At 45.9% G+C, this 19,133-nt stretch overlaps 1 protein-coding gene across 5 annotated transcripts in view; it reads left to right on the top strand.

Moving 5' to 3' along the window:
- Positions 1-263: 263 nt before the first annotated feature.
- The window catches only part of magi1b (membrane associated guanylate kinase, WW and PDZ domain containing 1b), a 109,987-nt gene continuing 91,117 nt past the window's right edge, over positions 264-19,133 (top strand). For all 5 annotated transcript variants that reach the window (XM_083667770.1, XM_083667771.1, XM_083667773.1 and 2 more), the window contains exon 1: positions 264-1,056. In XM_083667770.1, the coding sequence (XP_083523896.1) occupies positions 759-1,056 (298 nt within the window). In that variant the 5' untranslated portion in view covers positions 264-758. The remainder of the gene's footprint in view (positions 1,057-19,133) is intronic.

Consider the following 19,133-nt stretch of genomic DNA (forward strand, 5'->3'; position numbering starts at 1 on the left):
TGTGTTGGTCTGGATCTAAATATATTTGGGAATTACAGTATTTCCCACATTGTTTAGGCTATTGATTCAAAAATATCAGTCCTTTTCATGAACAGTTCTGTGTTTTGATGATATCACTCAGAGAGTCCGTTTGTGGAGCATTAGGACCCTGTGATAGGTGTAGCCAGGATATCCCTCTGGACTCCGGAGGGAAACAGGACGCATGCGCTCATTTTACTATCGGCACATCCCGATCGCTACAGCACACAGAGTGGGATGAAATGTAACAAAACACACGACAACATTGTACCTGCTTAAAGGAGCCGTGATCGATGTAAAACCACCTACCAAGTGTCCGGATGCGTAAAGGAATACCTGGGTCGCCTGTATTTGGAAAGGAACAAATTCAAAGTGTCTTTATAAAAGGGAACTCTGAAAGGATTTAATAAGTGGGGACTGCAGACGTTTGTGGGACTGTGGCAGACGCAAATGAGATCGATGAAAGGGGATTAAACGGCAAAGATGTTAAGAAGATGAGAAAAACAATAGAGGCAAATTAGCACCAGCTGGTCAGGGTTTCTATTGAAGTCGTCCATCGGAAAAGAATGTCTGGATTTGTTTTGTGAATGATGGGAATTTGACAGCAGCACTCATGCTTCAGGGGAAGAAAAAGAAAGTTTGCTGCATTTGATTTGGATTTCATTTTCTATGAGACACATTGCTGTCTATTTAGTTACCAGTCGGCGGAACCACCTGTTTCGTCTCGGATATTATTAACCATGTCCAAAGTGATACAAAAGAAGAATCACTGGACCACCAAAGTTAACGAGTGCGCGGTCTGCAAAGACGCTCGCGGCGACTTGAATGTGCCACTGCTCGGTGGCGCTGAGAACGGAGAGTTCGCGTACATCGGACAAGTTAACGAGGATATCGTGGTTTACAAAAATGGAAAATTAACGGAAGGGGAGTTGATTCTGGAGATAGAGAACCTCTCGATCTCTGGATTGCCCCTGTATGATTTACAGACAGTGATAAAGAATTGCAAAGGTCCCATCAGGTTGAAAACAGTCAGACAAGGTAAGAGATTAGAGACTGTCACGCAGCGGCGTCCTGAAGCCACCGCATATCCATACAGTACCATGTCCTCATACGACGTCCCTTCATATTATGTCCCCATGTTAGAAGTAGCATAAACCACAGTATATGTAGATTTGACATTGTCGCGCAGGTATATTCTGGTATTATTGCTTTAAATATGGTCTCTCAGTATTGTCTATCCCTTTCCCCTGAAACAACAACAAACAAACTTCTCATTGACAAATGTTTTTCAATAACTTTGCGGTATACTTCTTTATAAACATGAATGGAAAATAATAAACTGTGAGGTGGAAGCGCATAATATTTTGTCTGTAATATTTTGCCATTGAGCCTAGTCTAAGACGGTTAACTGTAATCCAAGCCCTCTCCTCTACAATAGCAATGACAATATCTGCAGCACACGGTCAACTTGACTCAGCATGGACATGCAGTTTGACACTGAGCCACTTTGACAGACACGTGTGTGTGTGTGTGTGTGTGTGTGTGTGTGTGTGTGTCAGGATGGCAGGGATGCTCATAGCCACTAGGCCACAGTGTCACTTCCATCAGTATATGACATATTGGATGACCTTTCTCATGTGCTTGAAAATTGACACATCTTTGCAATAAGACAAACAGGCCCATATCTTAACAATAGAGAAGGTTGTTTCACCTTCAAATCAACATCTGTTTTGCACATCCTAACCACATGCTTTATTGCTCATGGTTACTGATTTGACCTTAATCAAGACTCAGTTTCTTCTTTATGAGCAAGTAGAAAAGACTGTTTGGCAGCAGGCCAGTATGCTGTGGAGTGGACCTCTTTGGTGGATTATGTAGACTACAATGGCAGTTCTAAGAGACTGTCACTGAAATTGACTCTGGACATGAGACTCATTTTCTAGGCAGTTCCACCACCCCCGAATCCTACATCAACCTAGGGTCCATACACCTCCACATGGCTCTGATTACTAGCTTACTCCCCCCTGTCGCAGCTATAGGCTGACTATACTGTCCTGCCCAAGTTCACAAATGACTTCAGACAATATCAGGAAACACCAATCAGCGTGCGCCACTGGGTCCATTTCCAGATCGTGTCTGGGGGGTACCATGGCGATACAATCACATGACCAGATTCCGTTTCAGTTTTTAATTATTCATGCTGTCTGGGAATTGTTCACCCTAATCAACTTTAATTGGGACAATCTTTTTGGCAAAAAGGGCCCCATCGGTATTCTGAGTTTTTTTCCCCAAAGTGCACGTCATTTTCACACAGCAGTGTGATGATGATTATTGGACTATATGGCATATAATTGGGTGTTGTCTATCAGTTGTGAATGTGGGATGAAAGGTGTACTGGCATATTTGGACACTGCTCTCATATGACAAAAAGAAGATAATCATTTACTACTGATAGTGATGTTTGTTCAGGGTTTCATTTTGAGAGTAGCTGTGTGAAAAAAGTCCAAATATGTCCACAAACACACACACACTCACACAGTACTGCTACTGTGTTCATGCCATTGTGTGGCCTCAGTGGTGTATATTGACACAGTCAGTCAGTAGCTCTGGGAAAATCATTAACTGGATTATGTAATTGTGTGACGTTGTGACAAGGCATTCCCACACTCCCTCCCTGCTTTGAAAGGACTGCAACTGAATATCAGAGAGAGAGAGAGAGAAAGAGAGAGAGAGAGAGAGACCTTTTTGATTGGCATACTGTATGAATGGCTGGCTACTGAAACCTCCGAAACCAAAATTGTCATATCAGATAACCCTAACCTTGTACACAAAGTGGACACTGTCTCGCACACACACACACACACACACACACACACACACATACACAAAACACACTATCTTAATGAGAGGGGATTAGTGTGCCAGGGCTCCCAGAGTTAATGTGTGTGTGTGTGTGTGTGGGTGTGGGTGTGGGTGTGGGTGTTATTTGTTGTGTCCCAGGTCCCTGTTTGCACTGGGATCAACATGGGCTGCACCATGGGGAATGACAGAGGCATGGAAAACAGCATCAAGGGCTAGGGGTCAAGGGTCAAGGCAGAGCTTTTTAGTGTCTGGATAGCGTCAGCGTGCAGCAGAAGAACCTGACATAATGGTATTTAATCCATGACCCAGTCTCAAACACACAGACGTAGCCTGCCAGTAGGCCATTCAGGTAGAGACTCATTCATTCCTATGAAGAAGTGACGAGCCAAACTCGTTCCTTTGCAGAGTTGAGCTTTTCAGCTCCCAACATGATGTGTGGCTTTCATGATGAACGATGCACACTCAGCGGATTTGAACTCTTGTAAATTCTGAGGGCAGAAATGTTCTCTTTCATATGTCGTGTGAGTAGCGAGCTGGTTATCTGGTTCAGATTTATAGCAGTGTATTAACGGTAGGTGGTAGGTGGGGAATGTCTCTCTCTCTCTCTCTCTCTTTGCATATGGAAGCATTTATTTCCTCTTCCTCTGTGTGTGAACTGAAACACCCCCCCCCCCCCCCATCTTTGTATTATCTGACAGCAGTGGACCGGCTCTACTTCTCCAGCTAACGTTTGTTATTGTGTGTGTGTGTGTGTGTGTGTGTGTGTGTACAGTATGAGCAGTGTGTTTGTGTGTGTGGTGTGTTTCTGCACTAACTGTGTGTTTGCAGTTAGTTTAAGTGTATACAGTGTGGGCTCTGTATTTGAATTCACTCTACAGGGATGCAGTAAGGAAATGGCCCGTGAAATGCTGTTGTCTAATGAACATGGGCCCCGACACTTACTTCCACTAAAGAGGAACACACTCTTACTCTTGTCTCTCGCAGGACTCTCTTTCTTTGAGGACGCAGCCTCTTGTGTGGAGAGCAAATAGGACTTGGTCCCACTTGGCGGCTGTAGTTATTCTGTCAGACAGAGAGAAAAGCTGCATAATTGCCCCCTCAGAATCTAGTGGATGGCAATGGGAACTGCTTGCTTTTAGCCAGGGGGTGAGGTTCCCTAGGTACCGCTCGCCTTTTGAAGAACACTGAGAAGTCAGTGGGGTGCTTTCAAAACCCATCATTTTCTGTAAGGTTGCACTTGTTTGAAGTGTTCCTGTGTGCTAATTTGTGCGCTCTGGTTCATTTTGAGTATAGGGTATTAGTGTTTTGCATATGCAGAACATTGTTGATTCAGGCCTATATTTAGGTTTCTATGGCAATTGTCGTCATTGGTCCAGGCTGGAGGTTACCAAGGAAGTGGGTAAACAGCGAATGGGGTCCCAGCTGTGCTCAAGGCTCTGGCGCTCTGCATGCCTGATTAGAATGCAGTGTACTGTACCCTCAAGAGCCACTCACATCCAGTCTCATTCTCAATCAACCCTGAAACCACTGATGTGACATCACATCCCCTCATCCCCCTTTCATTTTCTTTCCGTTCTGTCAGATGATGACGTTGCACAAGTCTCCTTGAGTGGCGGAAAACGGGGGCAGGGGAGGGGACATCTCTGAGCTTAAAAATCTCAGTCTCTGTTTCTCTTGATCTCTTCAATTTCCTTAGCCCTTCCAAATCAGAGGATGATGTGACAAATCTACTGGCAAGGCCTCTGCTTATTCCCACACTGTCAATCCAGTTGTCTCATTAGCATAATCCCACAGCTGTGTCTCTCAGTGTTACGAGCGTACACTTCTCCTTGGATGACATGAGCCTTTGAGAGTATGTGGACAACAAAGTGCTGGTATTTAAATGACGGACACCTCACATGTGTGTTCCATACATCTAAGAAAGGTTTAAGTCAGACATGTGCACACTGCCTGGCAGTGGATGCGTGATCTGATCAGAGCTATTGCATAAATAGTAACATCACAGGGGGGCTTCTGTCTCACAGTCACAATGCACATCAAACCATTTGACCATAGAAGAGCTACACACAGTTGTTGAGCACTGAAATCTTGTGCTCTTCTCGTGATGTGAAGCAGGGCTAGATCTGCATGCCTGGAGATGAACGGGGTGGGGGGGCGGAGTGTCGGTGACGCAGGCTGACGTGGCCGAGCCCTCTGTCAGTTCTGCTGTTGTTGTTTACTCTCTCATTCTCCCTCCTCCAGCGGGAACAGGGCTACTAGGAATTGGACTGATGTGAGCTAAGGTGCTAATGCGGAGGTTTTGGAAGAGGGTGTCTTGTTGACGTGGAAATCAGGGAGATTCTAGGCTCTGGCCGGTTCCAAGTAAAGTGGAGAAATTCCTCATCCTTGGTCGATAAACATTCTTGGGTCTGGTCGTCGGAATAAATGAAAGCATAGCTTTGACTGGAATTTAAATGTAATTGTGTCATTAAACTAATCATTGGGTCGAATTTGTGCTTGTTTGCTCATGTTCAGGAAATCTGTGTGTCATCCTCAGTTTTTTAAATATATATTTTTTTGTTATTGTTTTATTTTATTTTTTTTAAAAATTTTCTCTTTACCTTTAATTACAGTCAGGCAAGGGCCCTGGGATCTGATTATACAAATCTCATTAACACAGACCCTCTTCTGATGCCTGTGTTTCATATGGGCCGATCACGCGCACACCCACACACATTCTCAGGGGGGTTCCTTGGGGATTTGAGGAAGGGCCAATCCTGATTAAGAGGATTTAGACATGAGTATGTTTTCCGCCGTAGTGAGCAGACTGCACACCACTCTGGGGTCTTGTGTTCGGTCTGGGAACACACAGACCAGTCACCAGAGCAATGCTCTGGCATGCCGATCTCATTGCCTTCCTTCATCTGCTCTGTCACTTCATCCTTTCTTCTCTCTTCACCCATTCTCTCATTTACTCCTTCCTCATTCTTTGTTATCTGAGTGTATATGGATCTCGATGAGGGGCAGTTCTTAGTTTCCTTAGTGAACCAGCCTAAAGCCTGTTTACTTGGCTGAGAGCCCAAGGCCCCTCTCCCCGATGTTTACTCATGGAAAGAACTCCTGTGAGTTCCAGTATAGATGACAGTGTGTCATATGACATTGTAGTGACAGCTTAATAGACTGACATACTTGGTAGTCACTATGGGAGGGTGGGGGGGGGGGGGGGGGGGGGGTGGTTGGCGTTGGGGATGCATGTGTGAAAACAGGAAACAGATTTGAATAAAGGGAAACACATTTGATGGGAACATATGTTCGTGTTTACAGAAGAAGTGTGCATCCATCTGACAAATACCATGCCCATGTTATTGGTGTCTATCCAGGAAGTGTTTCTGTAATTGATATGTTTACCAAATCATGCATTATCACACTCCCAGACCTGTTTATTCACCATGCAAATGTCAGCCATTATTCATAATTGTTATTAATTTAGATCCTCAGCAGTCACTACAAATTACCTACACAAAGACTAGTGTGTGTGTGTGTGTGTGTGTGTGTGTGTGTGTGTGTGTGTGTGTGTGTGTGTGTGTGTGTGTGTGTGTGTGTGTGGCTTCAGGGGTTGACTCCAACTCTCCCATCTGGAAATCGAAGCCTGTGTGATTCAGACCAGCGTTGGGTTTGCGTTGATTGAGAAAGCATGTGGCAGCGGTTAACTGGAAACCTATTGATGCTCCAGTAATGTTTGGGCATGTCGTACGATACCAGGGGGTTATATGATGTGTCAGTGTCATCAGCTACACAGCTGGCCTTGATCAAACGGATGTTCAGCAATAAATGGTTCTGGTGTCTAGTTCAGAGTTGAATACCACAGCTTGTCACAGTGATGTACGCTTCACGTTGTTTATCTATAGTGGTCTGTGGAGGTTTGAGCATGCCCATTCTTGCTCTGGTCCCTCCATCCGTTCCTGAGGGCCTTCGCTGGGCAGAGAGACTAGAGACATTCACTTTATCAACACCTCTGTAATGACTCCCAGTCTCTGCTTGCTCACGTGGCCTATAGCCCTGCTAGAACCCCGGGGATTCATTCCCACATGATCACCATAGCAATGCAAAATGTCCAAGTATACTGTAGGCCTATTGATTTTAGAATTAAATTAATCAATGGATGCTAATCAGTAAGTAAGGTGATACATGTCACATGTGGTCGTCAGGAAGAGACGGTCTAACCGACGTGAGTTCTGATTGGTTATCTCCTCCCGTAGTTAGCATTAGCTCTGCTTGCATCCTGATCTAATTGGCAGTGGCGACTCCCGACTGGAGCGGAGGAGTGGTGCAGATATGACACGCTGCTCTCTCTCTCTGTCCCCATCGATCAGTTGCTAGCTTGCGCTCTCTCTCGCTCTCTCTCTCTCTCTCGCTCTCTCTCTCTCTCTCTCGCGCTCTCGCTCTCTCTCTCGCTCTCTCTCTCGCTCTCTCTCTCTCTCTCTCTCTCTCTCTCTCTCAGGTTCACCTGTACCTCTGCTTCTCAGTGCTTCTAAACAGAGCAGGAGCTATTTCCTTATGGTAACCTACACCCCTATATAAACCGTGACATGCTCTATAACTCTTAACTCACACCCTGAGAAAGGCTATTGAGCCGAAACGTTGGGGGTGAATACAATGTCAGCAATGAGAGAGAAGAGTGTGCGACTTTCATTTTAATAATGTTGTGCTCTATAACTATGACATAATACGGGCTGTCAAGCAGGCAGAATCTCTCCTCTGATTGGTAAGCAGCAGAAAGACTCACGAGCTTTACAGACTGTGTGAACTGAGGCGTGTGGCCTATTGCACGCTATTGATGCTATTCCGGACCCTTTAATGTGGAGATGTGTTTTTAGCTGTGTGATGGTTGAAATTAGTGTGCAGTTTGGGGATCTGCGGACTGGGTCTGTAATTTCATCATCACTTGTAAATCGTGCCACTCCTATTTAAGGCCTTTGGTTGGTGTACATGTAGTTGGAAGTTGGAGTAGTTTGAATAATCAGATTGCACACACACACACACACACACACACACACACACACACACACACACACACACAGTGCTACCATTATCTCTCTGCTGGAATGCTTTGTTTACATATGGGGGAAGGCCGGAGTTAGCCTGCCCGGACTGTGTTTCTCTCCCAGATCTCTGCTCAGGTATTTACAGTGACTGACGTTGGCAACGTTGTCTTTAGGTTAGAGTTTGGTAATACAACTCATGTAGTGGATTAGAGATATCAGTAGGGAAGGGCAGTACAGCATGCTGTATGAGTCTCACTGGCAGTCGCTCAGATATTTATATCAATAATACCGAAGCGTTCACCGATTGTAAAACAGAATACATCTCGTTGCTTGGGGTCTAGAATTGCCAAGTGCATCATTGTAAACATGACGTGCAACATCAGCGTGCCTTTTCATAAAAGGCTCTCTCTCTCTCTAGACCTTGCAGGGGAATGATGTCCCCACTCTACCCACCTGCGGAGGGGGTGACAGGCTCCATACCTGTGATGAATTACCCCAATCTATTTAATACATAGAGAATCACCTCTCTGATTTGCTAAACAGTCTTTGGTTAACAGAGGAGGAATTGATTAGCCAATGCATACAGACAGTCCTCCTCATCCTCAGGGCCTAGCGGAGCTTTAAAGCTCATAAATTAGAGAAGAAATTTCATTTCCCTCTCGGTCTTGTAGAGCACTGGTAGTCTTTTCTTTCTTTTTTGTCTGAGGCATTTTGATTTTAATTCTCTCTGATGTAAATGGTCTGATATGGGAGAGTGGGATGGTTGAAACTCAATTTTAGCTCTGTCCTAGTTCTGTGCTGACTCATGGTGGACAGTACGCCTGTCTCTGTCACACTGTCTGTGCAGTGATGCTAAGGGGACATATGATATGCCAGACTGCTTTGATAGAGTTAGGTCTCTGGGGCTTGAATAAAAGTTGTGTCACTCAAGATTCAGTAATGACAAGCTTCAAGCACAAGACTTGGTCTCTCCCTAAGGGTGTTTTTTTAGGTTGTTTTGCTGTTTTTCAAGCTGCAATGAACCTCAATGACCCCTTTGCACGAACACACATACACTCAGAGAGACACACACTTCCCTGATTTATGTTATCTACAACAGCTGTATTATGTGAATTAGGAAGATAAGGAGAGGGATTTTCCATTTTATTTTATTGCTCCGTACTGACCTCTCTCCCTCACTTTTCTTTCACTCAATCCCTCTCTCTTTTTCTTTCTTTCTCTTTCCCTCCCTCCTTATTAGGCACTTTCATGTATGTCCTTAATTGTCTCCGTTTCTCGGCTCCTCTCAGAGGTGAACGCCACTTCCTGTGTGTCACTTCCTTAGCCCTTTGTTCTCCACTCGCGCTACCTCTATCCGGTGTTCTCTTTCTTCAGTCGACATTTCGAGTGGCTTTGACATTTCATACCTTTAACGGGGGTGGGGAGGTTGGTCATGGAAAAATCTCCGGTCATTGGAAGGATCTCATGCCTGGAGAACTTGAGGAACCGGCATGGTTCTCACTGTTTGAATACAAACAGACAAATGAGATAGCGCTGACTTGACTGGCTGTCTTTGTATATTGGTACCGTTCTCTGTGCCAGCAGTCTCACATGACGCCTACTTCTGTGAAGAACAGGCTGGCGGCTGTGGATTCACATTGCCTAGAGGATGTAGCCTAGCCTAGGCGCTGTTGTTTACTCGCCTGCAGACTCCAACAGTCTTCAGCTAGCTAATGTTCCAGACCTGGAACGACTGGAATCTTAACCAGCTGGTTTAGGCTGTTTGTTTCCTTTTCCTCTCTCTCTCTCTCTTAGTGGTTTGTGCGCATACTTCAGCATATTCTGAATTCTTCATTTAGTTAGTCAGAGGTGTATCATTTCAAATAATGTTTGAATAAGTCTTCCTATTACATTTTAGCCTAGAATCTAATGCACCAATGTCATCTTCTGTAGCAGAATTCCTTTAGTTTTCCAACATGTTCACAGCCTCATTCTGTAGTTTGGAGGTCCAAGTACCGATGGGGCAGACCCCTATAGGTTACAGGTGCCAGAATGTGCTATGGGAATACCAAAGATACTGCTGAGGCTGACCTGTTCCTAGAGTAGAGCCAGTAGGACAGGTTAGGGCGAAACTGTTGCATACCTGCACTCCACCTGTCAGCAGGTGTAAGGGGCGGGGCTACCAGGTGCAATAGCACCATACAGGTAGGCGCGGCTAAGCTTTGAAGCTTAGTGTTTCAGGAAGTAATAATAATAACACCCATCAACACCCACACGTTTGTCTCTTTTTTTTCTCTCCCTTAAATGCACATTCCCTAAGGGCTCCTATAGCCAATGTGATCTAGGAACCACCCATATGTTAAACAAAACAGTAATTAAGGACTCTAAGTTTCTATTTTGTTTCTGTTTGCTGTGTCATATTGAGCCGTGATAAAAAAACAGTAGCAGCAACAGTCCCTCCCCCCTCTCCCCTCTCTGTCCCTCCCTTCCTCCCCTCCTCCATTTTCAGAGTGTGTTAACATGCTGTTTGAGATGATTGAAGTCAGGTGGCCCAGTAACCACAGTAACAGGGACAAACCCGGGGTTCTTGGGCAGCTCGCGGATGACTGATTGATAAATAAAATCTCCTGGCTGCTACGACCTAGCAGGGTCATACACACTCTTTGGACAGCCAGATGTAAACAACAGTCCTGCCAGTCCCGGAGGTTCAAGAGGCTTTGTCTCATGACTGGTATTTTTAGATATCTCTGTTTGTTTTATTGCGGTCTGGTCACATTCCTCCCATCCCATCCATCTGTAGCAGGTATTTCTGGCCTGTTTACACCAAATGTCTCTGCTTAATGCTCTCCTCATTGTTTAGGACTCTACATCGATGTGTCTTTCATTCGTAGAAGTCCTATTAAGTTGTAATGAATCTCTAATAGTGATGGACATAGTTGACTAAGTAAGGCTGTGACTGCATGTGTAGTAATTAAGTATTCAGTAAGCCATATAATAGAGACTCATTAGTTCCTGACCCTATATCTTAAGCTCCTCTCTGTAGTGAAGCCAGACAGTGTTCCTCCTTCCTCAACCTGAGAGATTCAGTTTGCAGCCCAGCTCTGACTAATCTATCTGCACATGGAGGAGAGACGTTCAGCAGATTTGCATGTTAACTATGGAATAAGCTGGAGGTGTGTGTGGGGACTACTCCCAGCGATTTAGGCCGACTTTACCCAGCATTAGGGAAATAATGTTGCCCTCTGTTCCTCTTGCAGGGAATTGTGAAAGTCTAGTGTTTTGCATTGTGTTGTCATTAGTTATGGAGATATCCTCACTGCAGTGTGAAATGCGGCTCACGATCCACGCAAGGGATTCTGGCATGACTGGTTTGGTTATGTGAGGGAGTTGATGGCTCTCCAGGCCATGCAGCTCCTAACACACAGCCTTACATGTAGCAGGATGAGGGTGTGTGTGTGGACTGGGCTTGGAGACGAGAGAGGGCTCAGTCATACATGGGAACATTGGTAAGGGCAAGTGGTAGACGGCTGGTATTCCAAACAAATGATGTCATGGTTTTCAGACCATTGTAAAACGAACGAGGAAAATGTGCTTCTTTGTTCTCCCTGTCTGATGTCCAGACTCCAGACCACAGGGTGTGTGTGTGTGTGTGTGCACATGCTTTATATGCAAATAATGCCCTCTGTGACCATTCTAAATTATTATTGGCCAAAAGGCAAAAACAAGGTCATCAAATGTGACTCTGCTTTCATGTGTTGCTGTTTTTTTCATAATTTAATATTCTCTGCTTAATATACTGTGTCAGCAAGCATTGTTTTGATGTTCAACATGATTTGTTAATTTGCATTTACTGCTTATTTCGAGAAGCTGCAGTGGTTGCAAACCAAACACATGGTAACATTGGTAAATCCACTTTCCCCTCCACTTCTGGGACCTAATGCAGAAAATCCAGGATAGATGTAGGCTAGTACTCTAAGTGGCTGTTACCCCCCGGATGAGGTAAATAGAGGGTAAACGGAGTATCCTCACCAGCGATCGCAGTGCTTTACTCTCTTTTCTCTCCCCTGCTGCTGATTCAATAGAGAGATGACCCCACACACAGCAAGGGGCAGCTCTACCGCTCTCTCCTGCTCTCCTGCCTTCCCTCACCCCTCTCTTTCCTCCTTTCGTCCTCTCTGACACCACTGAGGATGAGTTGGAGCAGAGAGAGAGAGAGAGAGAGAGAGAGAGAGAGAATTCTTCTGGTCTATTTATCAGCATTCATTCTGCCCTGCTAAACGCCAGCTGCACTCTGGGATATTTTAGGCTACCTGCATACAGCTCCCAGTCTGACAGAAACGGCCAGCGGTCAGAAACAGTCAGGCCTCGCTCACGCTATTTATAGATACTATCTGTGCTGTAGATAATTATGAGACCCCTGTTTCGTTTAAATTGAGAATATGTTATCACTACAATTTAGTGAGAACATAAGTTGTTGGTTTATATACAGAATATACTGTATTCTGGTTGTTCACAAATTAAGAATGTTTTACAATAACAGTTATGGTCAGTTCCATATACCTTCAAGTCTTCTGTAGTCTATAGTTCCATTAGTTGATGCCCAGTTCAGGGGTATTGTCTTGGACCGGTTAGTGGTGTGGAGGAGGTACCAGTCTCAGTTTGACTGTGTGTAGCAGAGCAGGTCCTATAGTCTCTCTGCCTGATGAGTTCCACCACCCTGAGCTGAAGCAGCTGAGAGACTAGACAGTCGGAGACAACACTGTACCGTGTGTGTGTGTGTGTCTGTGTGTGTGTGCGCGCGCACGCTACAGCAGCTCTGCTAGGCAGTACAGTCCTTTCCTCCTCTCCTCTCCTCTCCTCGTGCTCTGTCAGCTCTCCGCCGGACCGTGAAGGGAGTGTGCAGCGTCAGAGACGGTGACTGTAAGGTGAGCTCTCTCTCATATGATGGTGTGTCTGTCTGCTACTCTCTCACCGTACTACTCTCTGGCTCCTCGTCTCTCTATGGGAGAGTGGGTACAATGATGACCCTGTTTTTGTGGCACATCATAGGAACGCATAAGCAAGGCAACTGAGACATTAACTCTCTAACATTTAGGCTTTCTGCTGTTTTATTTTTCTCTAACTCTCTCTTGTTTATTTCATTGTGTGCTCTCCCGTCCTCTTTTTCGATCCCTTCCTTCCGAACTGAAGTTTGAGAAAGTTAGGATCGTAGACTCCGTTATCTCTGTATTCCAGTGGAATGTTGGCAATGTGAGCTGGAGCAACACTGAGGAGACCTGGGCTATTCTAAAGGCCTACTCCCCCCGGAGACTCACTCCAGCATTCTCATTCAAACTGAAATCAATCTCATCAGAGAGCCTGGAGCAACGCTTTCTCTAATTCTTTCTCTCTCTCTCTCTGCCCCCCCCCCCCCCCATCCCTCCCTCTCTCCTGGTCTCCCCGGGCCCATATTGCTGGGAATCTAATCCATCACATGTGAGTTGGGTGAGTGAGCACCGCTCTGAGCAGGCCACTGTATGAGAGAGGGAGAGGAGCACATTGCTGCCATCTCTCTTTGAATCGCTTCCCCTCCTCTATCTCTCCCTCCGTCTCTCTGTGGGAGAGGAGGAGCCCCAGGGTCCCCGTGACTGTCCCTTGTGTGTGTCCCTGAGCGTGACATTCTCTCCTGGGTTACAGTCTTCCAGTAGCCTGTCTGTCCACGTTGTTCCCACATCAAACAGTTCCTATGTTTACCCTGTTCCACTGCTGCTGCTAGGCTATTGCATCCTCCCCCTATCCTTCTAAAGGTGAACCCTGGGAACTTGGCCTTCTGTCATGGTGGTGGTGATATTGGAAAGGCTTACGGGACGTAAGTGTGTGTGTGTGTGTGTGTGTGGCAGAGGAAGTAGGCAGAATCATTTAACTGTCGGGGCCTTGAACAGAAGGCAGCAGATATTACCCTCATATTTCATGCCGTCAGAGAGATGGACTGGCCCACAGCTCTCCCCCCACTTCCCCATGGGGCTGTGCCAATTAGCAACACCCACAAATCAGCCTCTCATTTCCTGCTTACTGGGGGGGGGGGGGGGGGGGGGCAGTTATTGCAGTCTCAGCCCCCCCCCACCACCCAACATGCTCCCTCATACCATCACTGTCTCTGCTCCTCTGATGTGATTGGTGGGGTTCAGTGTTGATGCTAATGACAGCACAGCTACTGACGGATTGGAAGATTGGATACTGTGTCACTGGCTGAGAATTGTGTGTGTGTGTGTGTGTGTGTGTGTGTGTGTGTGTGTGTGTGTGTGTGTGTGTGTGTGCGTGTGTGCGTGTGTGCGTGTGTGTGTGCGTGTGTGCGTGTGTGTGTGTGTGCGTGTGTGTGTGTGTGTCTACATGCACATGCACTCCCTTGTGTTTGTTTCATGTGGTGTGATTGATGTTGTGCATCCTCAGAAGCGTCTGCTGCCGCACCTCGTCTGCATAATGGCTCCCTCCCACCGTTTGGAGAGGATCAGAGAAACCACACTGATTACTACTGTACAGTCCTGCTGTTCCTTCCTCTCTGCCTCTCCCTCCCTCCCTCCCTCCCTACTTAGTATTACCTCTCCACCCAGAACAAGACTACTGCTCCCTACTAACCTCTCTTTGTCCCTCCCTCCCTCTCTCCTTCCTCCCTTCCTTCCTTCCCTTCCTTCCCTCCTCCCTACCTCTCTCCCTCTCCCACCCTCCCTCGCCTCTCCACCCCGAACTGGACTACTGCTCCTTACCTCTTCAGCCCCACCCTCCTTTCTGAACTTCTCTCCTCAGAAACACACTACAGTCTTCCTAGTCCTCTATATTCCCTCTGCTATTTACTATCACTGTTCTCTGATCTTACCTCTCTGCTTTGTGAGTCCTCTTTCTGTGTCATCATGAAAACATTTATTTGATTACGACTATTAATTTCAGTCTTCTTTTGGTTCAACAGACTGTATTTTGAAAACTACCAGAAGCGGTGTTACCTGCATCGATTCATTTTTGTTGGCAGAGATTAGTGAGAACTTTTATTAGTTTCAACGCATAAGGAAATCAATAACTTACCCTTGCTTAAACACAGAATAATCTTGTATTGTCTATTTCTATCTGCAGGCAAATTTAGTTCTGTGTGAAGTTGGGAACTGAGCTGCATCATTAATAATGTATACTCCTCTTTTCACAGAGAAAACGTTAGACAGAATGCTAAGACTCAAACCCATCTTTCTGGGTGTGTGTTAATTTGGCCTGCGGTGTAGAGAGGCCACAAAGTAAAATATACATTCACCAAACACTTTATTAGGAACACTATACTAATACTGAGTAGGGCCTCCCTTTGCTCTCAAAACAGCCTCAAGTCTTCATGGCATTGATTCCACAAGATGTTGGAAACATTCCTTTGCGATTCTGGTCCATGATGACATGATTGCATCACGCAATTCCTGCAGATTTTTCAGGTGCCCTTTCAAGCTGTGAATCTCCCGCTCTGCCACATCCCAAAGGTGTTCTATTGGATTCAGATCCGGTGACTGGGAAGGCCACTGAAGAACACTGAACTGTATGTTCTTGGATAAGGCAGTAGTGTCTGTTTTCAAGAAGGCAGTGTGATGTCTCTTTTTGGGGGTAAGCAGCGGTAAAGCAGTGGTAAATAGCTCATTAACTGTACCGAGCTGGCACCCAAACACTCTGGTACCAGATGGACACAGGGACCCCTGTGGAGAAGACTGGAGCTGGAACTGTTGGGGGAGAGACCACTGGGGAATCCCCTATGACCACACACATACACACACACACACATATATACATACATACATACACACATACACACACACACACACACACACACACACACACACACACATATATACATACATACATACACACACACACACACACACACACACACACACACACACACATACACACACACACAGAGCTGAGATTAGACAGTCAAGAAGAGCACACTTCTCTCTCTAGAAGCTACTTCAATGAACATCCTCGCAAAGTAATATGTCTCTGCATATTCCAGTTACTGGATAAGACTACAACCTATTCCATTCACTCCCAGAGATGCCCATCCCTGTGTTCTTTAGCTCTGTTACTACCCCTCACTTCAACTCCTCAGATTAGACTAGAACTGGAACTTCACCTCTATGAATCCTCTCTCAGACCTCACTACTAGCATGTTCATGTAAATGCTGCCTCTGCCTTAACCACAACCATATGTCCTACATTCCTACCCTTGCCTCTGCCCCTAGACCTAGACCTGGAGTTGCTCAGACCTGCTCATGTGTGTGTGCGCGTGTGCGTGTGTGCGTGTGCGTGTGTGCGTGCGTGTGTGTGTGTGTGTGTGTGCGTGTGTGTGTGCGTGTGTGCGTGTGCGCGTGTGTGTGTGCGTGTGCGTGTGCGCGTGTGCATGTGTGTGTGAGAAACGCCTCTGGTTTTATTGTTTATCTCCACAGGAAAAGGGGCTTCTGATAGTAACCCATTCTGTTCCTCTGTAGTATGTCATTGAGGGGAAAAATGGAAGTTTTGACGTGCATGGAGACTCGGGTCTTATTGGCCTTATCTCACTGTTCTATTATGAGGTGAACTGGAGCAGGGTGTTTGAGGACTTGCAATGCACCACTGCGGCAGACAGAGAGTTTACTGGGATGGTTTGCAGTGTGTAATGAGGTTGTATGGGTGTGGGTGTGTGTGAGGGTGATCATAAAGGGTACCTGTGGCTGCTGCATAGGCTCTATACTTCTCATCGTCTCTCTCTAATATTTCCTCCTCCATCTCACTCTCTTCTTCTCATTCTCTCTCTCTCTTTCTCTCTCTCCTCTCCCTCTCTCACTTCTGATTACTGCTGATGATGCAAGACTGACATTTCTCTCTGACTTTCCCCCTGCTTTTGTTTTATTTATTGAGGGCGTGCGAGATTGCTTTCACTACACTAAAAGCTTTGCCTTCATTACCGAAAATTGATTTGAATCCCCTATTTGAAGGATGCAGACTTTTCTGGTGTTTCAGCTAAACAGCAACATACTGTACTGTAAGTTATTGCTGTGTTTATCTTCCACTGATGTATACCCAGTCAGCACTGGAGACACCATCAAACAAACCATAACCAAATATGTGTATGAAAAATGTCCAAGCCCTAAATGGGAAGCAGACTCTGTTTCCCTGATGTCAGAGACGGGGGGAAGACAAGCATGACCTGAAAGCTTTGATCTTGGGAATGGGATCTGGGAATAGGACGGGGAACGCTGTTTATTAACTTTGAAGTAGAATGAGATTGTGAGTGAAGGAGAGTGGAGGAGACAGAGGGATAGAGAGAGAGGGTTAGAGAGAGTGAAAAAAAGAGGGGTGGATAGAAAGAGGGGTATGCTACACATGCGGCTGAACCTGCTTCAGAGGAATGTGGGTGGTCTGATGTCATGATCCACTAATGCAGCTGGTTTCTGCCGCGCTTGGGCAGCCTCCAAGCTTTAGTTTCTGTGTGTGTGTGTGTGTGTGTGTGTGTGTGTGTGTGTGTGTGTGTGTGCGTGTGGGTTTCTGTGATCAGAGAGTGCTCTTCCTTAATACTTTCTAAGCAGATAGTCTTAAACTCCGCAAGGCTCCTGGAAAAGACAGATAAATACTCCAGTCGTGTCTCCTGATCATCCGCCACTGGCCATGCCTTTCAAAGAGCGGTTTCAGAAAGTTAATAAGTTATGCTTCGTAAGTTATGCTTATGATTAGAAGAAGCTAATATTTTGAAAGAGTATTGTGTTGTACAAATACTCTGTTAAGCTCTGCAATCAGCCACCATGAAGTGTCATTGTGTTGACGTTAGCGCTGTATCAGATCAAATCCATGTGAACACTGAGATTTTGTCTTGACTCTTTGAAGGAGGTGTTGTGATAGTATCATACTCCCAGCGCTTCCCATTGCCACAGTATCAGGTGTGTGTGTGTGTGTGTGTGTGCACGCCCGCGCACACGCACACGCACGTGTGTATGTGTGCGAATGCACGAGTACTCTCAGGCACCGAAAGAGCCCCATACATGTTCAGCCGCGCACCTTTTAGAAACAAGCTGAGGCGACGAGGGAATCACATAATCTCCCGCCACGCCACGAACACACAAACAAAACAAAGTGCAGCAAAGAGCTCCTAAAGGTAAGATTAGTCTTATTCCTGTGAAGTGTGGTCTCAGCTGAACGAAAACCATTTAAGGAGTTTGTGCTCGTTGTCCCTGATGAACAATTGAAGTTGTTTTTGCCGTCTCTGCCTCAGGTAGTAACTGTTCTCAGTGCAGTCATCTATATAAAGTAAATACTATGATATAGCAGCAATGCCTTGACTAAGAGCAACTTTCACATTTCCATTTGGCCGTTTATTACGTGGTTTATGGTTGGGGAGTAATGTTTGAAAAATTAAGCTGACACTGTAATGTATTCTTTATGAGAACATATCGCTTTATTGCCACTTATATCCCAGTTTCGTAGAGGTTGAATTTGACTGTGAAAACCTGTACTCTTTCCTCCCCTTTGTGTTTAGAGTCACCGATTTGACTTCACGTGTTTTATTTTATGATGATGATGATGGTGATGAATTTAGTCGTTCCCAGTTTCTGTCGGTCCTGTCCTGTGGGCTACTCCCATGCTTGAGAGAAAATGTCAGCTTACAGAAAAATGAGCTCAGTCTTTCCTGCGCTCCCCTCCCTTTCTCTCCCCTATACATTCATAGGAGTCCTATACTCACGTCCCGTCCTCTCCTCCCTCTCTACTGGCGTTCTTCTTTTCACTTGTCTTTATCTATGTCTCCAATCCTCTCTCTTTCTATCACATCCCCCCCTTTCTTTCCCTCCCCCATCTCTCTCTCTCTCTCTCCCTCAACTCTTACCTCACCCTCCGTTCTCTGTAGCGTGACCCTTCCTGGTGGTCTTCCCACAGTAAATGAGCTCCAGCCTCTCTTCACCTGCTGTGCTCAGACCTCCAGACCCTCCCCTCGTTAAAATGTCAGAGGAGAGAGAGAGAAGCGTCCACTCAGCACATTCCCCTCCCCTCCCTCATTAGGACAGGTACCGTACTGCCTGCCTGCCTGCCACGCACTGCATGCTGGGCGGGCTCTGACTGACGGAGCACAGTCGCTGGGCAGCTGCAGTGTCTCAGAGGAAACTGAAGCAGCATGGAGCCATATGGTGTGCATTCAGTAGAACAGGAGAGAGAGGAATAGCAGTAGAATTGTGTTGTACAGATAACAGGCAGTTTTCAGCCTTTAGCTTGGTATTCATT

This window comes from Argentina silus (assembly GCF_951799395.1).
Source record: "Argentina silus genome assembly, chromosome: 4".
NCBI classification, from domain to species: Eukaryota; Metazoa; Chordata; class Actinopteri; order Argentiniformes; family Argentinidae; genus Argentina; species Argentina silus.